The sequence below is a fragment of the Trachurus trachurus genome, assembly GCF_905171665.1.
Source record: "Trachurus trachurus genome assembly, chromosome: 11".
Lineage (NCBI taxonomy): Eukaryota > Metazoa > Chordata > Actinopteri > Carangiformes > Carangidae > Trachurus > Trachurus trachurus.
In genome coordinates this window covers 26578197-26604432 of record NC_139904.1, presented here as the reverse complement: position 1 = coordinate 26604432, position 26236 = coordinate 26578197, and the positions used below count along the sequence as shown (strand labels likewise).

Sequence of the window (26236 nt, the reverse complement as noted above, 5' to 3'; positions counted from 1 at the left end):
TACCAAACATGTTGCTGTGATTTTCTCTCTCCTTTGGCCCTTTCAGCCATTACATGTGGACATCCTGGCAACCCCACCTTCGGCATGACCCAAGGAAACCAGTTCAACTTAAACGACGCTGTGCGCTTTGTCTGCAACACTGGATACGTTCCGCAGGGGGCTGGGAAATCTGCTTGCCAGGCCAATGGGCAGTGGAGCAATGCCCTCCCCAAGTGTAAAAGTAAGTGACAACCACCAGAAATGTTCCATCCTATGAGTCAGTGTACACCTGATTTTTAGAGGAGCTTATGACTACAGATGAATAGGAAAATAAATGCAAAGAGCCAGGGCTGATGTAATGTATGATATGTGCCTGGTCCTGTTGGAATGTAGACATACATTTTTTCCAAGAAGCAATTTTAGTTACATGTAGAGTTTCCATCGCGCTCAGATGGATCGGTGGGGTGAATCAACAAACTAAAAAGCAATTTTAGAAAACAAAGTTGTGTGCTTGTTTTTGTGTGTGTGTGAGGGAACAAATTACTAATATGAGAGAAGAATTTATCAAAATAAGAGTCTCTGCCTTCATAATCTTGAAATATGTGCGTATATCCATCTTTCTTTATACAAATATGAGCCCAATGTGTAAATGTGATCCCAGCCCAGCTTCCTGAGCAATGCATAAGCATAACAGAATAACTCTCACATCGGTATTTATATACATCATGATGTGTGAATCATTGAGAGATAAATAAACTTTGAGGATACCTAATGCACAGAGTGAGGGCATTTTCAGAAAGTGGGCTCATTTGCAGGTATTCCCAGCGGGAGTATGGTTTTCTTTTTGTATTCCCATCCAATTGTGTGGCTGGGCATTAAATTACCTATTGTATCCACAAGGTCACATCTTCTGTGACCACAGATGACCCCAATCACAGAGAGAGCGGAGATGAAGTGCGGAGACACCCGGAGGGAGAAAGAGTTTAAACGACACACATTAGGGGAAATTGAAATGAAAAACCAAAGAGAAGCCTGGATTATTTAATTACCACGGTCTCATCCACATTGTCCATGGAGGTTCTGGATAATATTTACATGTGATGTTATTTCCTCCTAGCTTCAGCTTCCTCGGTTACACCCCAAAGCTCACCTGCCTGTCAGGGAAACAAAACTTGGTTAATAACCATGCAGAGGCAGCCAATACAATAACAGGATCCTTGGGCTTGTGTGAAAGACGGCAGCCTTTGGAGACCAGCATTCTGGCTTTTGCTCAGAATAAGAAGTACCCTGCTCTGCTTTGAATGAGCAAAGCAAGGACTTTTAATTTGGCAGTGTTTTTGCGACAAGCAGCCACGTCTGTCTCCTAAGTCCCCACTAACTGATGTCTATGTGACAGGCACAGAAAGAGGCCGCTCGCAAGGTCGGGCCCTGAATGTGACAAGCCAGTGACAGAACCAGTGACGGATTGACTTATGAGTTTGTTTTAAATGAGGAGAGAAAGGATTTGTCCCTTTTCTTTTTTTCTTCTTCTTTTTTTTAGACATTTACTAAGGGATGAGGAGGTTACAAGTCTCACAGGAATCCTTCTCCAGTTGTTAAAAAAAGAGAGAAGTACATTTGGCTGCTGCATGCATAAGCAGGCGAGATTTTCTCCCAGACATACGCCTTAAATCTCTCCGCTCCGCTAGTGACATCATATTAGCATTGGCCTTGTTTCCATGCAGATGCTGCTGACTCTTAGATGCATTTTGCGGGAGGCTGTGTGTGCCTCTCTGTATGTGCATGGCTGGGTGTGGGCATCTGTTTTGATGGCACATTATCCTCACTGTTGATGTGGAGACATAAGTAGCTTAGAGGTCTTATCGTCAATCAGATTTATCACCTTAATTACAGCATGCAAGACATATTTGGTGAATCGCGCTCTCCCGCCTGCCATGTACTTCCTCCCCTGAGTGGAAAACTTTAAGTGCTTTGATGGCATCCGCTTCATCCATCTCACCTTAGCCTCAGCTAAGCTTAACCAACGGCTTTTTCTTTTAAAGGAAGAGAGAAGGGGAAGTGAATGGATACGGAAGGCAGGGAAAGAGGTGAGGGCGGGGCAGAAGTCGGTCAGACAAAGGTAATGATTTCTACGGTCCAGATTTTAACTACAGGAGTCTGTAGGCTCTATCAATAATGCAACGAGCAGGAGAGCACCAGCGGCCCAGCCACTCTCCTGTCCCTCTCTAATCACCACCAATTTGAGTCGCAGCAACGCAGCCACAACACCGCCCCCCTTGGATGACTCGTGTGTGTTTATTTGCCTTTCGGCAATAAAAGGCAAGAGACACAGGGCAGAAAAAAACACCCACTGACACACCACTTACAGGGCCGTTGCTTGGCAAGATGCCAAGAGGAGGAGAGGGTGAGCGGGGTCCCCACTTCTGAGTGGAACAGAGATGAATTACCTCAGCCCTTCTTCCCCTCTAACTTTTATTCTTCCTTTCCTTTCATCCCTCCGCTTCCTCCCTGCCTGCCCACCGGGCCACACACAAAAAATGTACCAGGAGGTCAGTCGTTTTAGATGACTGCTGGAACGCTTTTGAGCCCGTGCTGCCCGGGCATATTTATTCAAAGCTGAATTCCAAGCTTGGAAAGTCTCGTGCTGAAGCAGCTCCACTGCTTCAAATGCGCTTTGTAGTGTTATTATGCAGTAAGTTGTAAATGATGGCACCACAGGTCAGCTCTCTCCTGGAAGGAATGCATTATAATAGGTATTTGGGGGGTGATTTAGTTGTGCTGGCCTGTTTGGGCGCATGGAATGAAAGAGCATTTAGGCACATTAGCATACAATGGGTTCATTTTGGCTGTGGCAAAAGGCACACAGGGGGCAGGACTGGCAAGGCAAACTGGGACATAATGGCCACGTGGGCTAGAAGCTGATCTAGTTTTGGCATCATATAGTCCACATATGGTTGTGATTCACTGTATAGAACAGCAACTGTTCCTCCCTGTGGTCTGACTTTGTTGAGGCAATTTAAGGTTTTGGTTTGTGTCTTGTAAAGAGACACTCAAGATGGATTGGTGCTGGTAGCAGTCATAGCCTGACATTCTGTCATGAATTTTAATACATTCTGCACCATCAGGGTCTCTTCCTCTCTAACTCTGTAACACACACACACACACACACCCCTCGCTGTCCCTCGCTCCTCACTCATCCCTGTTTCTCCTCTTCCCTAACTCTCTCCATCTGGTGCTAAACTGACATGGTGCCTCTTCTCCTCTGAGCTCTCCATCCATCACCATCTCTGCACCACTGCGGCCAGCAGGAGACTGGCTCTAATGAAGCAAATGTTTATTTCCGGACTCTGCCTCCTACTTCATTTGGAATGGGGTGGATGAATGGATGCTGGATGGGTGGAAGTAGAAGATGAGGAAATTAATGGGCAGATAGTAAATGCAAAAGGAGAAAAAATGCTTATAGAGTGAGCTTGCTCCCTGTGTGTCATGCATCTATATAATGGATGGAAACATTAAATCATGGTCTCAGAATACTTTTCTATTAATTAGTCAAATTAAACCTGAAATAGTCACACAAGATAATATTTTTTCTCCCTGTGTCTCTTTCACTCTCCCAACCCCCTCCCTCCTGCATCTTTTTCCTTCAGTTGTGAACTGCACAGAGCCGGGCCACGTTGAGAACAGCATAAGGCAGGTACTGCCCAGTGGGCCGCATCGCTACAGCTTCCAGACCACTGTGTCGTACCGCTGCAACCCAGGCTACTACCTGCTGGGCACCAGCTCCATCTCCTGTCAGGGGGACGGCAGCTGGGACCGTTCCCTGCCCAAGTGCCTGTGTGAGTATCTGAGGAACTATTATAATTGTAACAAATGTGCAATGAATGAACTGAACTAATAATGAAATCAAACAAACACAAATCCAATGTAACCCATGTATGTATCAGTTCCTTTTTTTTATTCCATTTGTTCACTGTTGTCTTTTTGTCGTCTCTCTGCTCTGATTGGACAGTGGTGCTGTGTGACCGCCCCAGCATGCCACCTTACGCTCAGATCTCAGGCGACCGTCGGACAGTAGGCTCAGTCATCCGGTACAGCTGCATCGGCCAGCGTACCGTCATCGGAAACACGACGCGGATGTGCCAGCTGGACGGCCAATGGAGCGGCTCTCCGCCACACTGCTCTGGTACGGAAAACTACACCCAGATTGACTGACTGACAATCTGGAATGATAAAACTGAAATTAACTCTATTTTCGGAAATATACTTTTTTTTTTATATATATTTTGAGCTTTTTCCTGTGTAGCTCATTTTCTCATCCTCTCTCCCTCTCTGGTGCTAATACTTGATTAATTCAGATGTCATATAACCACCCAGTCTGATGCCCTCGTAATGCCGGGCCAACAAATAAAGAGTTTGGCTGGCAGGTGTTAGCAGGTAATGGGCAAAGTAGGTGGACCAAAGATGGAGCTGCCTGTCTGCTCCATAGGCCTCAAGGGCAAAGAGAATGTCCTCCATAAAACTGCTTTAATCTGTTCATATTAGAGTGAGGAACAGGGATGCCCACACCTCAGCTGGGTTATGAAGCGCTATAAAGACATCGACCCACATACTTCCTCTTCCCCTTACAGCGATTTGCTTCAGGGCTTCTTGTATACCTAACACACATGCGAAATGCCAGACATCCCAAGGCATATCCACAAATACACAAACACATTCACAAAGACGAGACAGAGATGCACAAACTAGCCCATACACAGACCCATAAGCCGCGTGACAATAAAAAAGCACGCTGACAGTTTAATGTCACAATTCATGACACTCGTATATATCCCGGGGATTGCTAGTGTTCTTTCAACGGGCTATAAACACAACCTTTTTATAAAGATTTGCCTGACTCTCTTCTTAGCTAAGCACCATTATAGTGATGTTGACCAGCTCCTTGTAAAATAAGAGAGCAGCACAAAGCAGTGCTAAATGCGTTGTATGTGTTATGTTTTTTGTTTTTTTGTTTTTCAAATTGAGGACATGGAATATGTAGCACTATGTTGGGTTGATGAATCGTGTCGTACAATTTCTGCTTGTTGAACAAATAGATATAATGAAACTTAATGTATTTGGGAAGCTAGTAGCTCCTCAGGGAGATGGGGCAATATTATTGTATTATTACTATAAGTTGGATGCAATCAGGTGGGAGGGGTCTGTGCTCCTGTTCTAATCACTTTGTTATTGTGTTTTAATATGAAAATATCACTCATGTGGAGAGCACCTTTCAGATGTGTGTTCTCCACAGGAGTGATGGTAGAAAATCTGAGCCATTTCTCTTGCTACTGTGTATACCTCTGTTATATTTATAAATTTAACTTGTAACATTTATGTTTCTCTTTTATCTCATCCTTGCAGGGGAATCAGCCGGGCTGTGTGGAGATCCAGGTGTTCCTGTACATGGTATCCGTCTGGGCGAAGAGTTTACAGTTGGCAGCGTCGTCCGTTTTAGCTGCGAGCCAGGTTATGTGCTGAGGGGTTCACCAGAGAGAACCTGCCTGGCCAATGGGACCTGGCTAGGAACCCAACCTGAGTGTCATGGTAAGGACACGATTTCTTGTGTGTTTCTTATCTTGTCTGAAAAACTAAAATTAAACTTAATTTTACAGACAGGTTTTACCAAAGTGCCTGGGGTTTGGTTTTTTAAGAAATTAAATATGGATTTGCAGCCCACACAGTCTCGACAGATGCTGGAGGGGTCATCTGCATGTGTTTCATGTCCTTGGACAAAACTAACATGTGGGAAAAAGAGGCACTGAGAGAAGGTGTTCCTGCTTATTGGTTATTTGTTCCTGATGTAACCTGAGCTTGTGCACAAACTTGGTGTTGAGGGCGGTGTTGATTCACAAGTTGAGAAAGCCTGTGGCTTATCAGCGATTCTGTTGGTGATTTTTATAGACAGAATCTCAAGGCTGCTCCTCCAAGTAGAGACGTATATAAATGACGGGGCCTCGTTAGGTGATGGTAAAATAAGATCAATAGGCAGATTGGTGTGGCAGCTACCAATTTGTGGTGAAGAGGGAGCTTAGCTCTATGGCGAACCTTTCGATTTCGCAGTCAATTTAGGTTCTAACTCTCACTTGTGGCCATGAGCAGTTGGGTAGTGATCAAAAGAGTAAAACCCCTTCAGGGAAAAGGCGAGCATGTTGGAAACCAAGGAAGAGCTTGGAGTAGAACAGATGCTCCTTTGCGTGGAAATCAGTCACTTGTTAAGGAATCTGATCAGGTTGCCTTCCCCCTGTGCAGTATTCTGAACATGTCCAACTGGAGACCCAGAGGCAGAGCCAGATGACTATGGAGAGATTACATTTCCCATCAAGCCTGGGAACACCTAGGGATTCCTTAGGAGGAGCTGGAGGACATTATTGTGGAAAATCATGTGTGGGCTGCTGATTAAAGAGACCAGTAATGAATGAACACAATAGCTGGCCAGGTTGTAAAACGTGAAATAGGGCAGCTGCGTAGTTATGAAGTTGAACTCACCAAACTTCTAGACATCTACATTTAATTTAGTTTCTTTTCACTAACTTGTGTTTCTTTCAAGTGTGTCATCTGCCTTCCCTTTCTTCTTCATTTGCTCAGTTTAATTACTCCCACTGCATTAGTTTTACAAACCTTTGTATGCATAGATTGTAATTTCAGGGGGTAATAGACATCGAAATCATTTCCTCGATTAGAGTTAATTGTGGCCTTAGTGAATGTTTTAGGGTGTAGGCACTTTACTAATGACTATTTATATTTCCTCATCTCTGCATTATCATGTCTTTTCAGAGCTGAACTCAACAAATCCCAGCAATGAACTGCACATTTCCAGCTTTTCTTCACTCGCAGATTATGGTTGATATTGTAGTCACAGTCGCTGATTGTGTAATTAGACGCTGCCTTCCCTAATTGAATGAAAGATGTCGTCGCAAATGTGTGTGTTTGCAAAAATGTAAAACAACAATCAAACAAAAGAGCGCACAGAGGGCACAAGTGTCATTTTTAGGAGTTTTGTCCTTGTGCAACATCAGATCCATTCTGCAACCAACACCTGAAAAAAGCTGTCCCTCGGAAAGTACAGTTTGCAACTGATTGATTCAGCCGTATGCGAACCATTATTATTGCTGAGACAGGACAAAGACATTACAGACAATCTAAGAAGTAAGAGTGCAATTTTTCTTTCTCTGCCATCAAATTGTATGCATGCAGCAGAAAAAATAAAAGAGACAGAGGCTGTTAGGGATTGTCTCATGAGGTGTGAGTGTTTCAGCCTGATTTAGAAAACAATCAAGTAAATTACTGTCAATATTGTGTGTGGTTTACTTTCATAGTATCCTTGGAGCTGCTCCAGCCGTTCAGCATGTAGTTTGTTGCCTGTCAGAGATATTTTCTCTTTTCATTGGGTCAGAGTATGCTAGATAAACAGCGAGCAAAGGAATCTTCTAGGGTTTTTACTCATCACCTAGCAACACTATGATAAAACCATCCATAAACTTGGCTGCAGTTTTACACATTCAAGCTGGCAATTCTACCACCTAGTTATATCCAGCAGTTATGTTGTATTACTTCCTCCGTTCCTCTTTTTCTTACCCTCCATGAACACATGGCCCTTTTCTCTCCTCATCGCTGTATCCACTTTGTTATTTCCAGAAACTTCATCCTGTTTCCCAGGCTTTTTTCACTTGTGCTCTTAACGCAGCACACACACACACACACACACATAACCTCCTCCTCTCACACCACCACCACCACCTCCTCTCTCTGCCTCACCTCACTCGGTCTCACTCCCTCTCTGGTGTGTGGTATGCCTGCTAGCTGAGGTTGCCCACCTGTTCTCAGTTGGCACAGACTTCAAGGGCCAGGCCACATCTGGTCATTACGGGAGGGCGAAACCCACGGGGCTCTGCGGGCCCAGGGCAAGCTGGAGATTGTAATGAACAGAACCATCGCTGGCGGCCGGACAGACACCGAGGGATTTTTCTGAGCAAAGGATGTGTCCATCAAAGCAGAGTTACTTATGAAGTAGGACGCGGGGGGGGGGGGGGGGGGGGGGGTGATGAAGGTGGTGTGCATGCGAACGGATGAGGAACAGAGGGAAAGGGAAAACAAACCAAGGGAGGATGCATATTAGGTACATGAAGGAGTCTAAAAGTGATGTAGATTAAAACTCTTAAATAGCATTTAAGGGCCTTTTTAGAAAACTAAACTTGTGTGATTCCCTGCATGTGCTCAAGATAAGAATACAAAGGACTCTTATTGGTAGTTGATTGCTTTTACTGATCACTGACTAGAAGTAATACATGTTTATTTACTACAATATTGCTGGGTACAAAAAATGTAATTGGGTGTTTTAAGCAGTTACACAGGTTTGATAGAGAAGGAGATGGGGGAAAAACAATCTCCGATCTTTCAACAAATGCTTAAATTAGTAAAAGTCTACAATGTTACCTACAGTAATGGTCTACTCCCAACTCATCTTCCCTAACCAAACCACTTCACAATGAGGTGCACACATCTCGTACAAGTAAATTACACGCTCTGACTTCTGGTCACTTAGGATTTACTGTGTTAATGAGTGTAACATAATCCTTTTCTTCTGCCATCTCTGTATCTCTCTCGTTTTCAGTTATCTCCTGCGGGAACCCGGGAACTCCACGGAATGCCCAGATCCTGATCCACGATGGCCTGACGTTTTCCAGATCCATCACTTACTCGTGCAGGGAGGGCTACTACTCCACTGGCCTGCTCACCCGACACTGCACCGTGAACGGGACCTGGACCGGGAACATGCCAGAGTGCTCAGGTAATTAACAGCTCTCATCTGTAAATGCTCATGCTTATGCTCCACTGTGGGATTTTGTCTCTTTCCTTGGCTCATACACATTTCGTAATAATCCCATTGAACTTTCATATTGAATTGTAGTGCAACAATCGTTTGCAGTGGATATATCAAAGCCTTATAAAAAAGGTAAACACAAGTTTATTGGGTAATGTCATGCAAGAATTGCACAGGAATATAGTAGTCATGTGGCATCCTGGATCACAGAAGGACATTTGATGAGAACATGAGTCCAGAGGCATGACTGGCAGACAGTCCTTCATCATTATGTTTAACAAAAGGAACACATCAGCTCCACAGAGCCACGAGACCCTGGCAAAGAGAGGTCATGAAGAGAACCGTTTTCTTCTGAATGGAGGGGATAAACCCTAAGCAGTACCATTCTGGATTCCAGACCTCTGTAATCCATAGGAGTGAAAGGGTACATGTTGACACATTTCTATTTCTATTAAAAACTATATGATAAAATAAGGGATGTACTTGACAAAGGTGGCTATAAATAAAAAACAACCTCCATCACTTATTTATTAGGAGTGAATTTCACAATCATGTACAAATTTCCTTCAGCATCAGTGTCTCGTACCCAAGCAGTAATGTCCCTGACAGTGACAATCAAAGAATATTGTTGTGTAAGAGGAGACTGTCTCAGTGTGTCTCGACCCTGTAGGTACTGTATTGTTACAGGATATAGTGACAGAGTGGCTGTGGTGAAAGCAGACCAGTGGGACATACAAGTGCTTGCTCACTACACCTCCAAGAGACCTAGTTTCCCCACCCCACAGGGAATTGTACTGCAATGCTGGTCATATGCATTTAATAATGCATTTTTGTCCCAAGGAAACTTTGTGCGAGTTGTCCTTCTGTGCGCTGGATTTTCCCTCTTAGAGATTTCCATCAGAACTTAGCCGTGATGCTGCTGAGTCACACAGTGGAATTCTTACTGTTGTTCCTCAGTCACACTGTTTTTCCCCCGCAGGATGTAAAAGTATAATCAAGGAGAAATGTGGTTCATCTTGGAGCCTGAGGGGAGCTACTGTAGAGGGACAGCCATCAAAAGATGCAGTCTCTCCACATCCTCAAAGTTCTAAACTGTAGACAATCAAAGTCTAGTTGGATAAAAAAAAATCCCAATCCCACCATGGGTGACTGTGATTGAGAAGTCTGTCAGATAAACAATAAGTTCCATTTTTAAGTATGTATGTGTATATCCATGATAATGAATGAAGTGCCAATTGCCGATTGAATACACATCTGCCACATTGTCTTTTAGCTTGTTAAGTTTTGTGGATGAGGTGACCTGCTTTGGTTAATTCATTAAGTTTGAGGCTCCATTCAGTGTGCAATTGAATAGCATTTTTACGTGTTTATATGTCATCCAAAGTGTCTAATATTGATTCCTTGCTTTTACCATATACACTTAAACATGTGACAGAGTGGGGTAGCAACTTTTCCTCAAACCAGACAAACTTCTGCTGCTCCTCTGTCCGTCTCTTCAACTACGTCTGCTCTCACTGTCCTGTTGAACGAGACAATTTATAACTTGTTCTCACTCATTTCTTTTTATTGTTTCATCAGTAATCAACTGCGGTGACCCTGGAGTGCCAGCTAATGGAGTGAGGTTAGGGAATGACTTCACCTACAACCACACGGCCAGTTTCCAGTGTTCCCCTGGTTTCACCATGGACGCTGACCGGGCCTCCACTCTTATCTGCACCAAGGACCGCACCTGGAATGGCACTAAACCGCTGTGTAAAGGTACAGTACAGTTTTGTAGGGTGTAAGGCGTGAATGACGATATGGTACAGTATGAGGTTAATCTGCAGGAAAGCATTAAATGATTTTAGAAGCATACAGCAAATGGATGGTACAGATGTTGTTGCTATTACAGAAGAAGACATTCCCACTATTCAAATACTAAAAAGGACTGGACGTTTAAAGTAAGGTCCTGTCTGTGATACCTCTTTGTCTCCTTGTAGCGATCGTATGTGGTCCACCACCCACCATCCCTAATGGTCAGGTCGTTGGTACAGACTTCACCTGGGGCTCCAGCATCAGCTACTCCTGCAACCAAGGTTACCAGCTGTCCCTGCCCACTGTGTTAACATGCCAGGGCAGCGGTAACTGGAGTGGAGAGAAACCACAGTGCTTCCGTAAGTGGCGCCATGCTGCGATGCCAAATTACATTACATGTCTCTGACATTGATTTGAAGTATATAGATTTACATTATGCATGCCATTTCACACCCCCTCCCCTTGGACAATATCGAATTATACAAAACATGGTTCACAGATCACCTCTCATTCCTGCGTTGCTCTGTTTCCCTCCTCTTTTGTCTTTGCAGCTGTGTTCTGTGGAGACCCTGGGATACCAGCACAGGGGAGGAGGGAGGACCGAGGATTCACCTACCTGTCCTCTGTCTCCTTCTCCTGCAACTCTCCCCTTGTCCTGGTGGGCTCTACCAGGCGATACTGCCAGTACGACGGCACTTGGAGTGGCACGCAGCCCTCTTGTATAGGTAAGCAGCTCAAAAGGTTAAAGTACAGTTTTAGAGTAATAATCAAAGTAGCGACATACACCATGGGTTATGGAGGTTGCTGGAATTGAAGTGCATGGCCTGTGGCCTCTATTACCAGAGCACAGAACATTAAGTATGCATGTAATTACTTACATAACAGTAGTATCAGTGTGAGAGAAGCCACCCATTGGCTTGCCTACATTCTGCCCTCTTATGCTCCCTCTTGCCTTTTGCAATCAAGAATTAATGCATGCAAAACCCATTTAACCTAGCTAACAAGCTGCATTGATTCTGTTTTCAGTTCTCATCTGTGTAATTAATTAAAACAACCCAGAACATTTTTTTCACCACTTTCCAAATGACTGAGGGTTCAGTCAAATCGCTCTTCAACACGCAGACATAGTGTGGAGAAACTAAAGGTCTGGCAGTGCAATTGGCAACATGAATTCAATCACTCTCCTGTTCATTTTGACAAATTTCACATATTGGGGCAACATCCACATTCGGTGCCTTTGTGTGAGCAGGCAAGAAATTTCTAGGACTCACAGATTCACCTGCATTTGTCAATCATGACACTGCTGCCATGTGTGAATTTCATGCAGTCAGTACTTAAAAACACACTTTTGTGACACCTGCAGCCCTCTGCCAGCAAATATATTGTTTCTTTCTGCACTAAACATCCTTAAACCACCAGGATGACTAATTCCATTTCTGAAGCACTTTTCTCCCGAAGCACTCGAGGAAATCACGCTGTGATCAAAAACAGGTTGTGCATAAAATAAAATACAGGGTTCCAGCCCTGAGGTCCATTGTGGTATTTGAAGTTAAAGTAGGTAGCTGTAAAATATGCACACATGCAAACCTTTGACCCAATGATAGTTAAACATTAATGTATAGCCACGGGTCACCAATAATTTCACAGCCTATGCATCATTTATCAGCCAGTTTGTTTAGCCACTGATGAAAAACCATCGTGCCTGTCATGTGGGAAAGGTTAAACTAAGACTTAGTCAGATTAAATCAATTAAAACCTGTTCTGTATACCTACATTATGCAGCGTCTCTTGCAGCACCTCATAGTTGCTCTAAATTCCCTGGAAAGACTGGCCTCTTGTGGCTTCTTGTTCAACTTCTCAATTTGATAAGGACGGCATTGAGACTGATTGAAAACCACTTGAGAATGAGAAATACTGCATTTGGCCCTGACCTGTTGTGGCAACTAGAATACAATGAAGAATAGATTATTGTCACGATTGCCACACATGATCATTGTGTAACATTTGAGGTTGCTAAAGACATGACCCAGTGAAAATGTAGTTGGCCGCGGTGATAATTATGCAGTTGTTGTAAGAATAAATTATGTTTTGGTAATCAATGTGTGTGGACTGATGATTGTGTTATAAAATGACTAACAAGACTTGTAGGATTTGTGAATGTGAGTGCATGCGTTTGTTCTCTGGATTGTGTGCTGTATGTTTACAATGTGTGTGTGCATGATCGTAAAATACAGTGGTTATTTATGGGCTTTACTCATGCAGTATCTTAGCACATCAGAATTCCTGAGGTGATATGTATTGTGAGTGACACATACAATACACTGCCCGTCCAAAAAGTCACCACTTGGCTTTAACTAAACTAATAGGTTAAGAGACTCCCATTGGATAATTACTGCATGGATTATAATGGCTCAGCTGGCAACACCCTCTTTAACCTTAACTGATACAGTCTCATTTCTTAAACAACTATGTCAGAAGACACAACCTGTGGTCGTGGAGAAGATGTTAATCTGTTTCAGAAGGGTCCAATAATTGGCATCAAGCAAATAAAACATCTAAGGAGATGTCTGAGACTACTAAAATTGGGTCAAGAACTGTCCAATGCAGTACTAAAAACTGGAAGGAGATTGGGGAACCATCATCTTCAAGGAAGAAATGTGGTCCAATGTGACCACAGAGTCCAGACCTTAATCCCATTGACAATTTTTGAAAAAGTAATACAACTCTGGAGGTAAATAAATGCAGTAATCAAAGCTAAAGGCTGTTCAACAAAATATTGGAGTGGATGACTTTCTTTTGGGACGGGCAGTGTATATGAGACTCATTTTAACATGAGAGTGGTTATATCACAGATTTCTTGTGTGTGTGTGTGTGTGTGTGTGTGTGTGTGTTTCAGATCCCACTCACACTACCTGTGGAGACCCTGGAACTCCTCTATTTGGAAATCTGAACAACAGTCAAGGCTACCAGGTATGGAAATGTGAACACACAAGACATGTAATTCGTCTGTATTGAAAAAGATTGTATGAAAAGGTACCTTTACTTTGTTCCCTTTATTTATTATACCTTTATGCTATGCCTTGCATTCTCTACAGTGTTGACTGCCAGGTTTTTCTGACACTGTTAAACAAACTTATAGTATTTTCTTCTGAGCTTGGTTGTTATTTTCTATATAGAATTTCATAGATAGAATCAACCTGTTATTTAATGGACAACATTACATTTGACTTAATATCTGCTTTAGGTAGGTTGCAGTAGTCTTTTCGACCATAATTAAAATCAGTTACAAATTAGTGTTAAAAGGTTTCTGGCAGAATTTTGGCATCTGGGAAAATTCAGTTGCTACAATTTCAATCTGAATGACCGCCATGGTTTACTAGCTGCTTCAATAGAGTGAAATTATTATTCAAGTGGCTTCACTTTGACAAGTCAAAATTGTTGTTATGAAAAATGTATTAAACCTTACTATTCATACCTCCAAAATAACCCAAATTATTATATTTATCAATAATTTAGTCAATTACACAACCAAGGAACCATGGAGGGAAAAAAATATGGTCAGGCACTGGTATTATTTAGCCTCCCTGATCATTTCTAAGAGGAAAGTCTCAGTTGTGACAAGTTGTGGTGAAAGACAACGACAATCTTACAGCTCAAAGAGAATAACAACCAAGGCCAACAGCCTAGTGTGTGTGTGTGTGTGTGTGTGTGCGCTCTCTGTGTATGTTTTTTTTGTTGTTGTTGTTTTTTCAAATCCATATCGATGTGTCTGTTCTCTTACAGATCAGCAGCACTGTGTTCTTCAGCTGTAGAAAGGGCTACCTACTGCAGGGCTCCATCTCTCGCACTTGTCTGCCCAACCTCACTTGGAGTGGTTTCCAACCTGAGTGCATTGGTAAGCACACGGTCTGCTCCTACTGGAAAAAATAACCCATACTGTACATACCAGTGAAGTGGGAATCATAACCTTGAGCAAAAGTTTGCATCACTCACAATCTGACGCCTACATATTCTATACACTCTTCCTTGACCCCACACCTCCACCTTGGCTTTACACCTACATGTATTTTCTCTTTCTTGTCTCTTGCTCCTCTGATCCCTCTCCCTGCTCATCCCCTCATTTCAACTTTAACCTGTTTCTGTGAGACCTCACACTCTTCTTCTTTGGTCTCTTTAATCCCCCTCCCTCTGCTTTTTCTCTCCTTTCCAGCCCACCACTGCAGCCAGCCTGAGATGCCTGCCCAGTCCGATGTGAGAGCCATTGAACTGCCGTCCCTTGGCTACACGCTGATCTATACGTGTCAGCCTGGTTTCTACTTGGCTGGAGGATCAGAGCACAGGACCTGCAGGTCCGATGGGAGCTGGACAGGGAAGCCGCCTCTCTGTGCAGGTATAAACACAGTTACATTACAACAATAAGAAAACATGGAGAAAACACACACAGGCAGACATTCACTCACTAATCCTCATATACTATAGACATGTGAACATGGCCACATAGTTTCCCCAGGAAGCACACAGATGTATTACACACTTTAAACATTGCACCTCTTATTTATAATGTACAGTTTCCATTAGCAGTGTTTATTGAAAGCACTGGGGTCCTCACTGGTTTGGGATTCAGTGGTGACTCAGGTAGGGAAATTGGGGATTCAGCTAATGTTGATGAATGGCTCTGTTAACACTTGCTTATTCTCAGACACATGCCAGCGTAGAATTGCCCATCCATCACACAATTACACTGCATGGAACTACACACACTCACAGCCTCAAAAACACACGCACACACAAGCTTTGAAACATTAACAAGGGTGCAAACCTGATTAGGCCAATGCATCCCATTGATTAGGTTAGCAGAAGTACCTCTTATAAATGGCGAGGCAGTGTTAACAAGGTCTAGTAGACAAATAGAGTGCCATTAAGACACCACTAACTATTGGCCTAAATACATATAGGAAAAAAATAGAGTCATTGACACACAATTATCTAAGGTAGACGAATGCTAATAGCTTAAAGAGGAAGGCGGACTGGGGGGGGGGGTCCTTGTGATGGATTCCACGCCAAGCTGTTGCTGAAATATAGAGGGTGATGGGTATTTTTTAAGGCTGGGTCATTAAGAGTGAAGGCAAGACAGAGAACTGGCCTTAGCACATACAGGATATTAACAGCACCTGTGGGCGCCATGATGGAAGGGCGGCTCCAAAGACTGGCAGCTAATAAAGTCGAAGGCTGGAGGTCTACGCGCGTGTGTGTGTGTGTGTGTGCTTGTTTGTGTCTGTATAAATTTATCGGAGGGGATGTTTATTCTCATAAACTACCATTCAGGGTACCTGCCTTTTGTTTGCAGTTGTGTGTAAAGCCCTGTTTGTCCTGTCTGTCTGTGTGGGTGTATGTTTACTACTGTTGTGTAGTCCTGTGGTCCCCATGTGAGTAGTAAGGTATTATTAAAGTGCTTCCCTTGAACCTGCAGGACTGTGACTCTTAACTTTGCTCTTTGACGCATGAGTCCTGTCGCAGACGCCTCTCACTCCGGCCCGCCAGAGTTATTTAGCATGGTTGCGCTCAGGAAGTGCTGACGGTGACATCCTCCCACTGCGGTTCCCTCAGAGCTGTTGTGTTCAAATTGAAAATTACATATTTTCCTCTCACTTCCTGAGGCATACACTGCATCTGTTTGCAGGATAATCTTGTTAAGTATTTTCTTTTTGTTAACTTGCTCTCCAGCTGATAATCGTCCAAGTGGTAACAGCCCAGTGGGGACAGTGCAGGAGCCTCCCTCCAAATTACCAGGTAAGGCTGGATGTTTTTGTGTTTGAAAATGGTTTTGTCTCTCAAGAGCTTGATATCACTAAACTCTGATTTATTAGTATTTATCTCCAGTTCTGTATCTATCAGAATAATTCACTCTCTCTTTAGTATTTATCTTGTGTTAATGATTAAATCCTCCTATCAGACTGAATATATTCTTATCAGTAAAATAAAGTTGATTATGCAGTTTGGTCCTAAATGGCATCAGGAAATATTAAAATATTGAGAGACACTTCTCAGTTCCGCTTTTCTTTCTAAACAACTTAAAATATTATTTATGATCATTCTAAAAGTGAAAAACAAAAATGATGTCTCTGCTTACCATATCCTTAACCTTTGCCTTTTGCCATGTGCCCCCTCCCTCCATTAGTCCCTGGGGGTGTGTTTGCAAAGAGCTCTTTGTGGAGAGGATCTTACGAGTACCTGGGGAAGAAGCAGCCTGCCATGCTCAGCATCACTGCCTTTGAACCCTTTAGCAACCGGGTTAACGGGACACTCATCGACCACAGCGGAGTGGAACTCAAACTGGCCGGTTGGTATTTAGGAGTCACAGTTTCATGATCATCATTTTTTTTAGATTATTATTATTTGGCATCATTCTCCAAATTTAAGTTTTGTAACTCGGACAAATTCAAGTGAGGATAAGAAGCAACAAAAAAAAACAATGTGGTTCTTACATGAAGTAAATCATTGCTGTTGCTACAGAACATCCTCTAATCACTGTGCAGCTGTGATCATTAAGACGCAGATCTGCTTTAGTAAGGGACACACTTTACTCCTCTGTACCTGGTTGCTATCAATCTTCATCGCGTTGTAAAAATTAGTTCCTACAGCTTCAAACTGGCGAGCCACACTCTGCACTGAAAGTAATGTTGCTGATTGAGGTAAAGCTAAATTGCTTTAGTGTAAAATGTAGGCCTGTATATTCCACCAAATACTCACAAAAGTGTTTATGAATACAGCATTGGTATCATGTTCCAAAAACTATTAAAAACACATCAGTGAGTCATTTCATCTCAATGGGAGACATGTTCCCCAATTACCATGAATATGGGCACAGTAGTGTAATGTGAGCCTGTCCCATATACACCACCATACTGCTGTAAATACTCACTCGTCTACTAAATCCACAGCTGAAACAACAGACATCTGTGTTCAGAGTTTTTATTTGTCTTCTGTAATATCTCACTCGCAAAGTGCTACTGAAGTAAGCAAACAGGAGGAAGCTACAATGTGAGATGCAATGTTTGCTCACAGATTTGTAATTGTGTTCTAGTGTTGCTGCTAAAGTTACACTTGTGTCTGTGCTGCAGTCAAGACGAGAGTTAATGACAAAGACAGGCTGTTATACACAGAGGAAAGAGCCAACACGATGTGATCAGAGCATGAGTCACATTTAGCATTTTCTGCTTTTTCTTTTTCTAATTCCTAGTGTCACACACAGTTTCATGCAACCCTGGGGAAATTAGTTGTTACTTGTTCCTGATTTATTTAAATAAAAAGAAGTAAAACAGAAACAAAAAACTATTTGAGTTAAATTTTAGCTCCATCTGTGCACAGTGTGGCTTTGCCTTTCTGCCCAACACGTGTAGTTTTACATGGAAGTTTTCTTAGATCCCTGATTTTGCTTTGACTTCCACAGTCCACAACAGATACCATTCATTAGTGATTTCAGACAGTGGAAATTTCACACAGGAAGAGCTTTAATATGCTCAAATTGTCCCTTCTGTTATAGAATCAACTTAATTTTCAGATCCTCAGTCAGCTGTTAAGCCTGTGGTTGTTAAGTGGTACCACAAGTTTTTTAAGAGAAGAGAATTTATTAGCGCTCGAAATGTCATCAGCTGACAGTTGCTAATGACAATTCTTGACCTGCCTTCCCAGTCCTTAGGTGTCAATTAAGTTCTAATGATTTGATAAAGTCTGAGTGTTTTACAAATAAGTCAAATTAAGAAAGGCAATTAAGAGTGAATGAAACCCTTCAGGTTCTGAGTATCAAATGTTTTTAGTTACTAAACATCATCATTTGATTTAATTCATTTTTGTTGACTGTTCAGGTGTTGTATTTTCTAATAATTCCTCATGTCTGACAATAAATACTGTCTAGGGACAAAAGAAATAAGTCCAGGACTTTATCTCCCTGTTCTTAAATCTGATATGTTGTATAATATATGAAAATATACTGTATTGGAGTCTTGTCAGTGAACCTAAACTTGATAAGGTGCAAGACGTGCGTTTACATGGACACAAATATTCGGAATAAAGGGCTGATCCGAATAAAAATGTGTCATATAAACACGTCAATTGGAAGATTCTGATCAGATTCGGCTCGATCCGATAGAACTTCTGTTCAGATCGAGAGGGGTGGTTTATGCCGATCGTTATTCCGAACGACGTCCATGTAAACACTTATTCCGGTCGTTACGTCCTTTCCCACTAGCGCGACACGGCTGTACACGGTTCTACTCGGTTCTTATTTATTTAGCCTATTAATTTTTGCTTTTACACACTCTAGTGTGACGTCCGACAGGAATCAAACCCGCTAAGTTTAAAAACACACTGGCAGCAGCGCACACGGATCTACTGAGAGTTGTTATTCTGTCACCTGAGTTAACGAGGTGGACGAGTGAGTTTGGAGCTGATGAGAGGAGAGAAAAAAGAGAGCGAGTAGTAGGCTACTGACCCGATATTGCTGTGTATCTCGCTTTCAGAGTAGTCCCGCTTCTTTCCCCGCTCTCTGTCCGTTGTCTTCACTGTCTTCCACTGACGTAACTCCCCAAATTTCCAGAGCGCACATGGCTAATTAATATGCACGCGCTGTTTTGCATTGACCATATGGTTGTGTTTGGGCGTATAGAGGGCGGGATATGGCTTGTTCACATCCGTACTTTTCATGGGTCCGGTGTGATTTATCAATGGCAAGAACAGTAGTACACGTTGCTGAGTCTGCTTAATAACGATGTACAATAGGAGTACAGCAACAGCTCTTAAAATCTGGCATTGGTCCATTTTGAGTACTGAATGGGATAAATTGAGCCACTTCCGCGTTTATTGGTTTGTTTACAGTAGTACATGAAGTACAACTCTTCTTCTGCTGTTGTTTTAGGGAAAAAGACAGCTCTGCACATGTCAAAATGCTGTTATTCTGAATAAAGCTTGGTGCATGTGTACGCACGTCATGATCGGATTATTTGATTTTGCGCCCATGTAAACAGTGGATTCGGATTTTCCGATCCCTCAAATTTTTAATCTGATTAAGAGATTTTGCACATGTAAACACAGCTATTGAGGAATAACAGTCGTAGAGAGGCTCAGTTTTTATGTGTGTTATGTTCTCTCTCATCTGTAAAACAATCAAACTGTAACTAGCATGTAGCACTTACTTGTTTTTAGGTGGTTTCAGTGCAGCTGCTACTCCAGTGTGACTGTCCAACCTGTTCTTGTTGCAGGAACGTATAAGAAGGAGGAGGCTCAGCTGCTGCTGCAGGTCCACCAGATCAAAGGCCCTGTGGAGATCTTCGTCAACAAGTTCAAAATAGACAACTGGGCCCTGGATGGACATGTAAGTCCAAGTCCAGGGTCAGATTCAATACGACACGTCTCTTTGTAGGGACAAATATGTTACATTACAGTCACATACACCTACAGTATATTGTGAAATATGCACAAGCACACACATACACACACTCTAACCTTGTCACTCTGGGGAGATGGAGAGCCCACCGAGAGTTTTCTCTTTAATTAAAATGTCAGTTAAATCATTGCTTGGTAATCAGGGCCTCGACAGACCCCCCTCCACTCCTCTATACCCCATATTATCACCCAGCCTCTAATGCACACACACTCCAGATATAATTAAAAAAGCAGGTCACAGTATATGTGTGTGTACTGCCGCATTTTTATGTGCACATCTCACAAAATGCGCACACACACGCACACAAGTGTTCACATACAAGCTTGTCTTGTGCAAAGTGGAGCGTTCCTCTTGTGTAACATGCTTGCGTGTGTGCGGCGCCACGCAGCAGAGTGAGTGTGTTTATGTTTGTGCTCTTGAGCAGAAAAACGTCATATTAAATGTCAGCCATAAGAGCGCCTCTCAGCTCTTTGACATGATATTTCATTTTCTGTGTGCACCAGCTGCTGACACTTTGATGATACGCTCCTTTGTAAAGCCTGGATGTGACACATAAAGTGTCTGTCTTCCATCCCTCTCTCTCCCTAGGTGTCCTACATCTCCTCATCCAACTCCTTTGTGTACCAGGGATTTGTCAGAGGAAAAGGCTTTGGCCAATTTGGTCTCCAGAGACTTGGTGAGTGACCTGTCCATTTGGTTATAAAAACCACTGTGATTAACTGGGTAAAGTCTGTTTTTTTTTTATTATTCTTCTTTGGATCTCTGATATACAGTCCAGACAGTGGAAAGTCCTCTCCAGATTTGGCTACGTTCACACTGCAGGTCTTAATGCACAATTCCGATTTATTGCTCAAATCCGATTTTTTGTTTGGCTGTTCACATTACGTCTTTAAATGTAGCCTCTCTACGGATTGCTCTGAACAGCTCACACTCCTTAAGTGACCCGCATGCGCAGTTGATCACTGATGACATCACGCTACAACAGTGTTTACGGAAGCGAGCATGGCAACGGCAACCGGTATTGTAGGACTGTAGGAGAAAAGTCACGGTGGATTCAAACCCTGGTCTCCTGCTTGTTAGAGTTGTATCTCTCCCCACTACACTATCAACCTTGCTCTGAGGTCCATGTTTTGATTCTGTTCCTGGCTTCCGCCTGTGGCACACTTTCTTTTTACTTTATTTGTCATTCATTTTCAACAGTGCAGCGCGGGTCAGAATGGCGTCGAAGTTGCATTAAATACGACCTGGCTATTCAGATTGCGGTCGCATTCAAAAAAATCCGATACGTATCCGATTCAGTACCACATTTAAAAGTAGCCTAATTCTGATTCGAAAATGTCAAAAGCAAATCAGATATGGGTTACATATGAGCAATTCGGATTCAGGTCACTTGTAACTGCAGTTTGAACGTAGCCAAAGATACATAGCAAACAATACAAAGAGCCCAAAGTTTTGGGATACAAAATAAATTGGGCAAACACACATGAAGTGCAACAAAATCATCAGATTTAACATTTCATGGAAAGTCCTTTGCAGCCAGTGATGCCTGAGGTCTGTCAGACAACAGACATCTACAGACACTTTCTATCTTCCCTGTTGATGCTTTCCAATGAAACCATCAATAAATGCCAATGTGCCAGCTCCACTGGCAGCCATTCATGCCCGAGCCATAACAGAAGCAGTGCCATGTTTGACAGATGAGGAGGTGGCTTTGGGTCATGGGCTGTTTATTTTTTTTTCCTCCACACTTTTCCTCTCTCCATCATTTTGCTCCCAGACCATAAAACTTTGTTGTTGCAGAACTCTTTCCGTCTCAGCCTCTCTGTTTTTCAGTCTTACCTGGGCTTTGCATCCTGCGGTGCAAAGGTTGTGCTCATCTCGTCCTGATCGTTGACAAGGAAACGTGTGCACCATGCTAAAGATCTTTCACTTGCTATGCAGTCACAGCAAAGTTTTTCTCGACTATGCAAATACTTTTAACTCCTCCACAAGCCTGGCGCCTCAGTCACCATATTCTACTTTTCCTTTGTTCACTGGCTTTGTTTCAAAAATACCAAAAACTGAAAGAGCTTTGCCTTTTTTTTTTGAGCCTCATTATCTTGGTCACCTCTTTACCCCTCACATTGTCAAACACCTCCACCTCAGTCTACATGGAAACTCTCAGCTCTTTATCAGCTCTGAGCCACATGTGAGCTCTTTTGTCAAACAGGCACAGCAGCCCAAGAAACCTGCAGCAGCCAAGTGTCCAGTTACATTTGAAACCTTATAATTTGGGCAGTAGGTGTGAAATGGCAATATCTCTCTCACAGTTCTTTCTTCATTGATGTGAAGCTGCTCAGATTAAAGCTGAGACTTGGCAGCAGTAGCTGCAGTATCCATTATTTAATTACACGTTGAATGTGCTCTTACAGAGAGGCTGAAGAACAAAAAATGTCGAACTGTAAAACTCTGGACTGCACGTAGCGTCCTGAAGCAGAGCAGCCGGTACTTTCACAGCATGTCATTTGCTGTGTCGATTTGTCGTTCGTTTACTTCTACAAATGTGAACACGTGTCTGTGAATCCAGCTTGAAGAGGCAAACGAACGCAGCTCACAAACATGATTAATAGTCATCCACATGCAAACCCGCCCCTCACACACAGCACAGAATCTTTCCTCAGAGAGTCTGTGGATTGGCCTCATCATGCCATTTTGATACAGTAAATATCATCCCTTCTTTCTCTGCTTGTTTTCCTTTGGTTCCTTCAGCAACTTCAGCTGTGCTGTCATAGGTACAGAACATTTGTTCATAAAGCTGCAGCTCTCCATATATTGTATTCTGCTTCATGTTTGTGACCTAGAAATCCCACCCACGTGATCCTCCTCACTCTGATTCTTTTTTTCCCCCTTGCTACAGTATGTATACAGCAGATTCTTACATCCTGATCTATGGATCTGGATGTCTGTATATGTTATGTGTGTGTATGAAAGACTCGTGTTGCCCTGTTTTCCCCATGGTTTGATGCACATACACCTGCAAACACCCTCCACTCTCCTGTATGAAGTTGACAAGGCACACATGGAGGAGAGAAGAGACTGTAAGATCTGATTTAGCAGTGCTGAGGTGCATTTGAAACAAATGCTGGGGTTTTGGCAAAGCTCTGAGGTATTGAAAAGAGGATGGGTGGAGGATTTTCTTCTTGTTTTTCTTATTTGGTTTTTGCAAGTTCACATCATTGGTTTACTGCTGCCACCCACTGTTACAACCCAGTAACAAAAGTCTGTGTTTTAGATAGAATGAAAATCTTAAGATATTAAATAATCATGTTGTTTTCCAACTTCATCATCAATTTTAGGCTTTTCTATAAACCACTATTAATTGGACTTAAGCTTGCAAAGCGATCTGATACACATTACATGTAATATGTACTCTATCGGCACATCAGTTGTGATTAATTAAAAAACTCATCATTTTTCCAGCCTGAGGCAGAAAAGGGAGACATGGAAAAATATAAAAAATGACATGTGACTAAAGTACAGCTGTCGTCTACATGCAGATTCCTCACTCGCTATTTTTGCTGTTTCCTTCCTCCTCATGCTAGTGATGGAATTCTGCAGCTTAAAAGCCAGAGCTCCGGCTGCAGTGGCTTCCATACTGGCATCAAGACAGATCCAATATTAACAGGAGTTTGGAACAAAGCACAAAGTCATATGGTGTTAACGCAGATTAAGTGTGTGTGTATGCACGCAGAAAGTTGGGCGAAAATAGTGAAATTGGATGTGAAACTCGACTGTAATGAGAAAGTTATTCAAACAGCAGGTGCTGGAAACACCCACCCTCATCACCACCACCACCACAGCACACACAGTGAGCAAACAGCTCTTTATTAATATGGAGGACTGCGGCTGGTGCCAGGGTGTTCATGTGTATGTGTGTTTAGTCTAAGTGTGTATGAGGAAAAAACGGATATGAGCCCGGGAGGCAGGTTGGACACCTTGGACCTAATCCTGCTCATTTTGTCGATGTTATTGTGTTTTGTTTTAACTCAGTAGTGTGAGTGTGAGTCAGAGGGAGTGTGGGTTTGCCTGCGTGTGAGTGTGTTTGTGCTTGTTTGTCTACTCGAGCTCATCCGACGGGGGGTTGATTGGCAAACACCACAAAACCCGCTAATTGAATTTCTTCTTGTGTGTCACTCGTCTTTTATTGGAGCTTTTTTGGCGTTCTATGGCAAACAGGTGGGCTGTCATTCCTCGGCTGCTGCTGCTGCTGCAGACACACCTCCCTGAATTAAGAGAGTGAATCTGAAATGAGTTAATAGCTGTCGGCCTTTGATGTCAGTAATTAAGAGTCATTGGGAGGATAATGGAATTTGATGTTGGGAGGATGGTTTCACTTTTAAAGGACTTGATTAGAATATCTGCTGCTGATGTAACGTTGAAGTAAATGTTCAGTGTCTTGTCTCTTTCTCTTACAGAGAGTTTAGACCCCAGCAGAGACAACACAGGCTACAACTTTGCCTCCAACAGCAGCTCAGTGGCAGCAGCCATCCTAGTGCCTTTTATAGCCATGATCATTGCAGGCTTCGCTCTGTACCTCTATAAACACAGGTAAGTGACATCGCTGGTGTATTCCTCACTTCCACATCTGAAAGCAATATTATAACTTTACTACCGATACTACCAGCTCAGAAAATCCTGTCTGAATTGGAAGAATACTCAAAGGGTTACTTCACTTCTGCAAAGTGAGCCTTTTTCAGATATGAGTTTTGCTTTTGCTTGATTTCTTTTGAAAGATACTGATTTACCCTCCAAAATATATTAACTCGATATGGATTTTTATAATCCACAAAGGCACACGCTGACCTCAAAATGAGGAAATCATCATCTGTGATGAAGAGAGAATCTCTTTTACCCGCTTAAGAAAGGACTGGTCTATCACAGTCAGGCAGATTGAGGCAGTGAGTTGAAGCTGAAATAGTCGATAGTAGTGATGAGTGGGAGAGTGAGCTTCCCTTGTGTGATTCTCAGTGTACTAATGCAACAGTTAAAATAGATCTTGTTCCAGTAAGAAGCAGTTTAACACAACTAATTGTTTATTACACTGATTCATTTCAGAAGAAGACCCAAAGTCCCCTTCAACGGTTACGTGGGCCATGAGAACACCAACGGACGAGCTACGTTCGAGAACCCTATGTACGACCGCAACATCCAGCCCACTGACATCATGGCCAGTGAGACAGAGTTCACAGTCAGCACAGTGTGCACAGCTGTATAGCAACTGCTTCCTGCAGAGGTGAGTCCACTGCAGCAGCCCGTCTGACTGTAGGAGACAGTGAGGACTTAGATCTCCAGGCAGGCTTGGATCCACATGTCTCTGAGTGTAGATGGAAGTTATCATCTTGTGGCTTCTACGAGCTAATCACAAAATCCCAGGCATCAAAACTGCTGAAGCAACAAGACACAGATGCTCAGAATCCAGTTTCAAACTAAACCTATTACACAATCCCTCAAGAATTTTCTGCAGATAGAAAAATCTGTGATTGGATTTTTTCTCCTGCATTTCCTTTGATCTGTATCTCTCATATTAATGAATCTCATTTGGCTTGTGTACTCTTTATTGGAAAAGAAGAATATGTATGTTTTATTTTAGCACTGTTCAGAATATTGCATTAATGCTTTTATCTTCTCTCTTTGTTATTCCCTTCATCTTTTTCATCTCCGTTCTTTTGGTTCTTATTTACCCTGTTTCCCTCTGTCTATTCCCCTGTTTTTTCTATGTGCATCTTCTCTCCATCACTCTTTCCCTTGCCCGTCCCCTGCCATCTCTTGTACTTTCCCTGCACCCGTGCTTTGTTAGATCTTTGCATTCATCGTTGATTCAGTTAGGGGAGGAGAGGTGCACCACATCTTCGCCTGCCCGCCAGCAGAGGACATCTATAGTTCCTCGAGCAGAGGGCAAGACAAAGATTATTTTATTTGCTGAAATATATTCAAGAAACATCTCCAGTGGTGAAGGCTCTTATCTGCAGGAGACGAGAAAAAAATAAATAAAAGAAGAAACCATGTGAAGACAAAGGCTTTCTGCAACTTTACATGGTTTCTTGATCATTTTCCATATTGTGAGGAAAAGCTTCCACCTGACACTGCAGCTGGGAGGAGTACTGCTGGAAGCAAAGCTGTGA

At 42.7% G+C, this 26236-nt stretch overlaps 1 protein-coding gene across 1 annotated transcript in view; it reads left to right on the top strand.

The window, feature by feature from the left end:
- Positions 1–25329, top strand: part of csmd2 (CUB and Sushi multiple domains 2) — a gene marked incomplete at both ends in the record, with an annotated part of 242791 nt that extends 217462 nt beyond the window's left edge. Inside the window, 17 exons of the mRNA XM_083982762.1 lie at positions 47–220; positions 3627–3815; positions 3989–4162; positions 5380–5562; positions 8630–8806; positions 10418–10597; positions 10819–10992; positions 11185–11358; positions 13530–13603; positions 14417–14528; positions 14844–15023; positions 16358–16423; positions 16812–16973; positions 19891–20003; positions 20664–20751; positions 24530–24662; positions 25170–25329. Of these exons, the coding sequence (XP_083838888.1) occupies positions 47–220; positions 3627–3815; positions 3989–4162; positions 5380–5562; positions 8630–8806; positions 10418–10597; positions 10819–10992; positions 11185–11358; positions 13530–13603; positions 14417–14528; positions 14844–15023; positions 16358–16423; positions 16812–16973; positions 19891–20003; positions 20664–20751; positions 24530–24662; positions 25170–25329 (2513 nt within the window). The remainder of the gene's footprint in view (positions 1–46; positions 221–3626; positions 3816–3988; positions 4163–5379; positions 5563–8629; positions 8807–10417; positions 10598–10818; positions 10993–11184; positions 11359–13529; positions 13604–14416; positions 14529–14843; positions 15024–16357; positions 16424–16811; positions 16974–19890; positions 20004–20663; positions 20752–24529; positions 24663–25169) is intronic.
- Between the last annotated feature and the right edge of the window lie 907 nt (positions 25330–26236).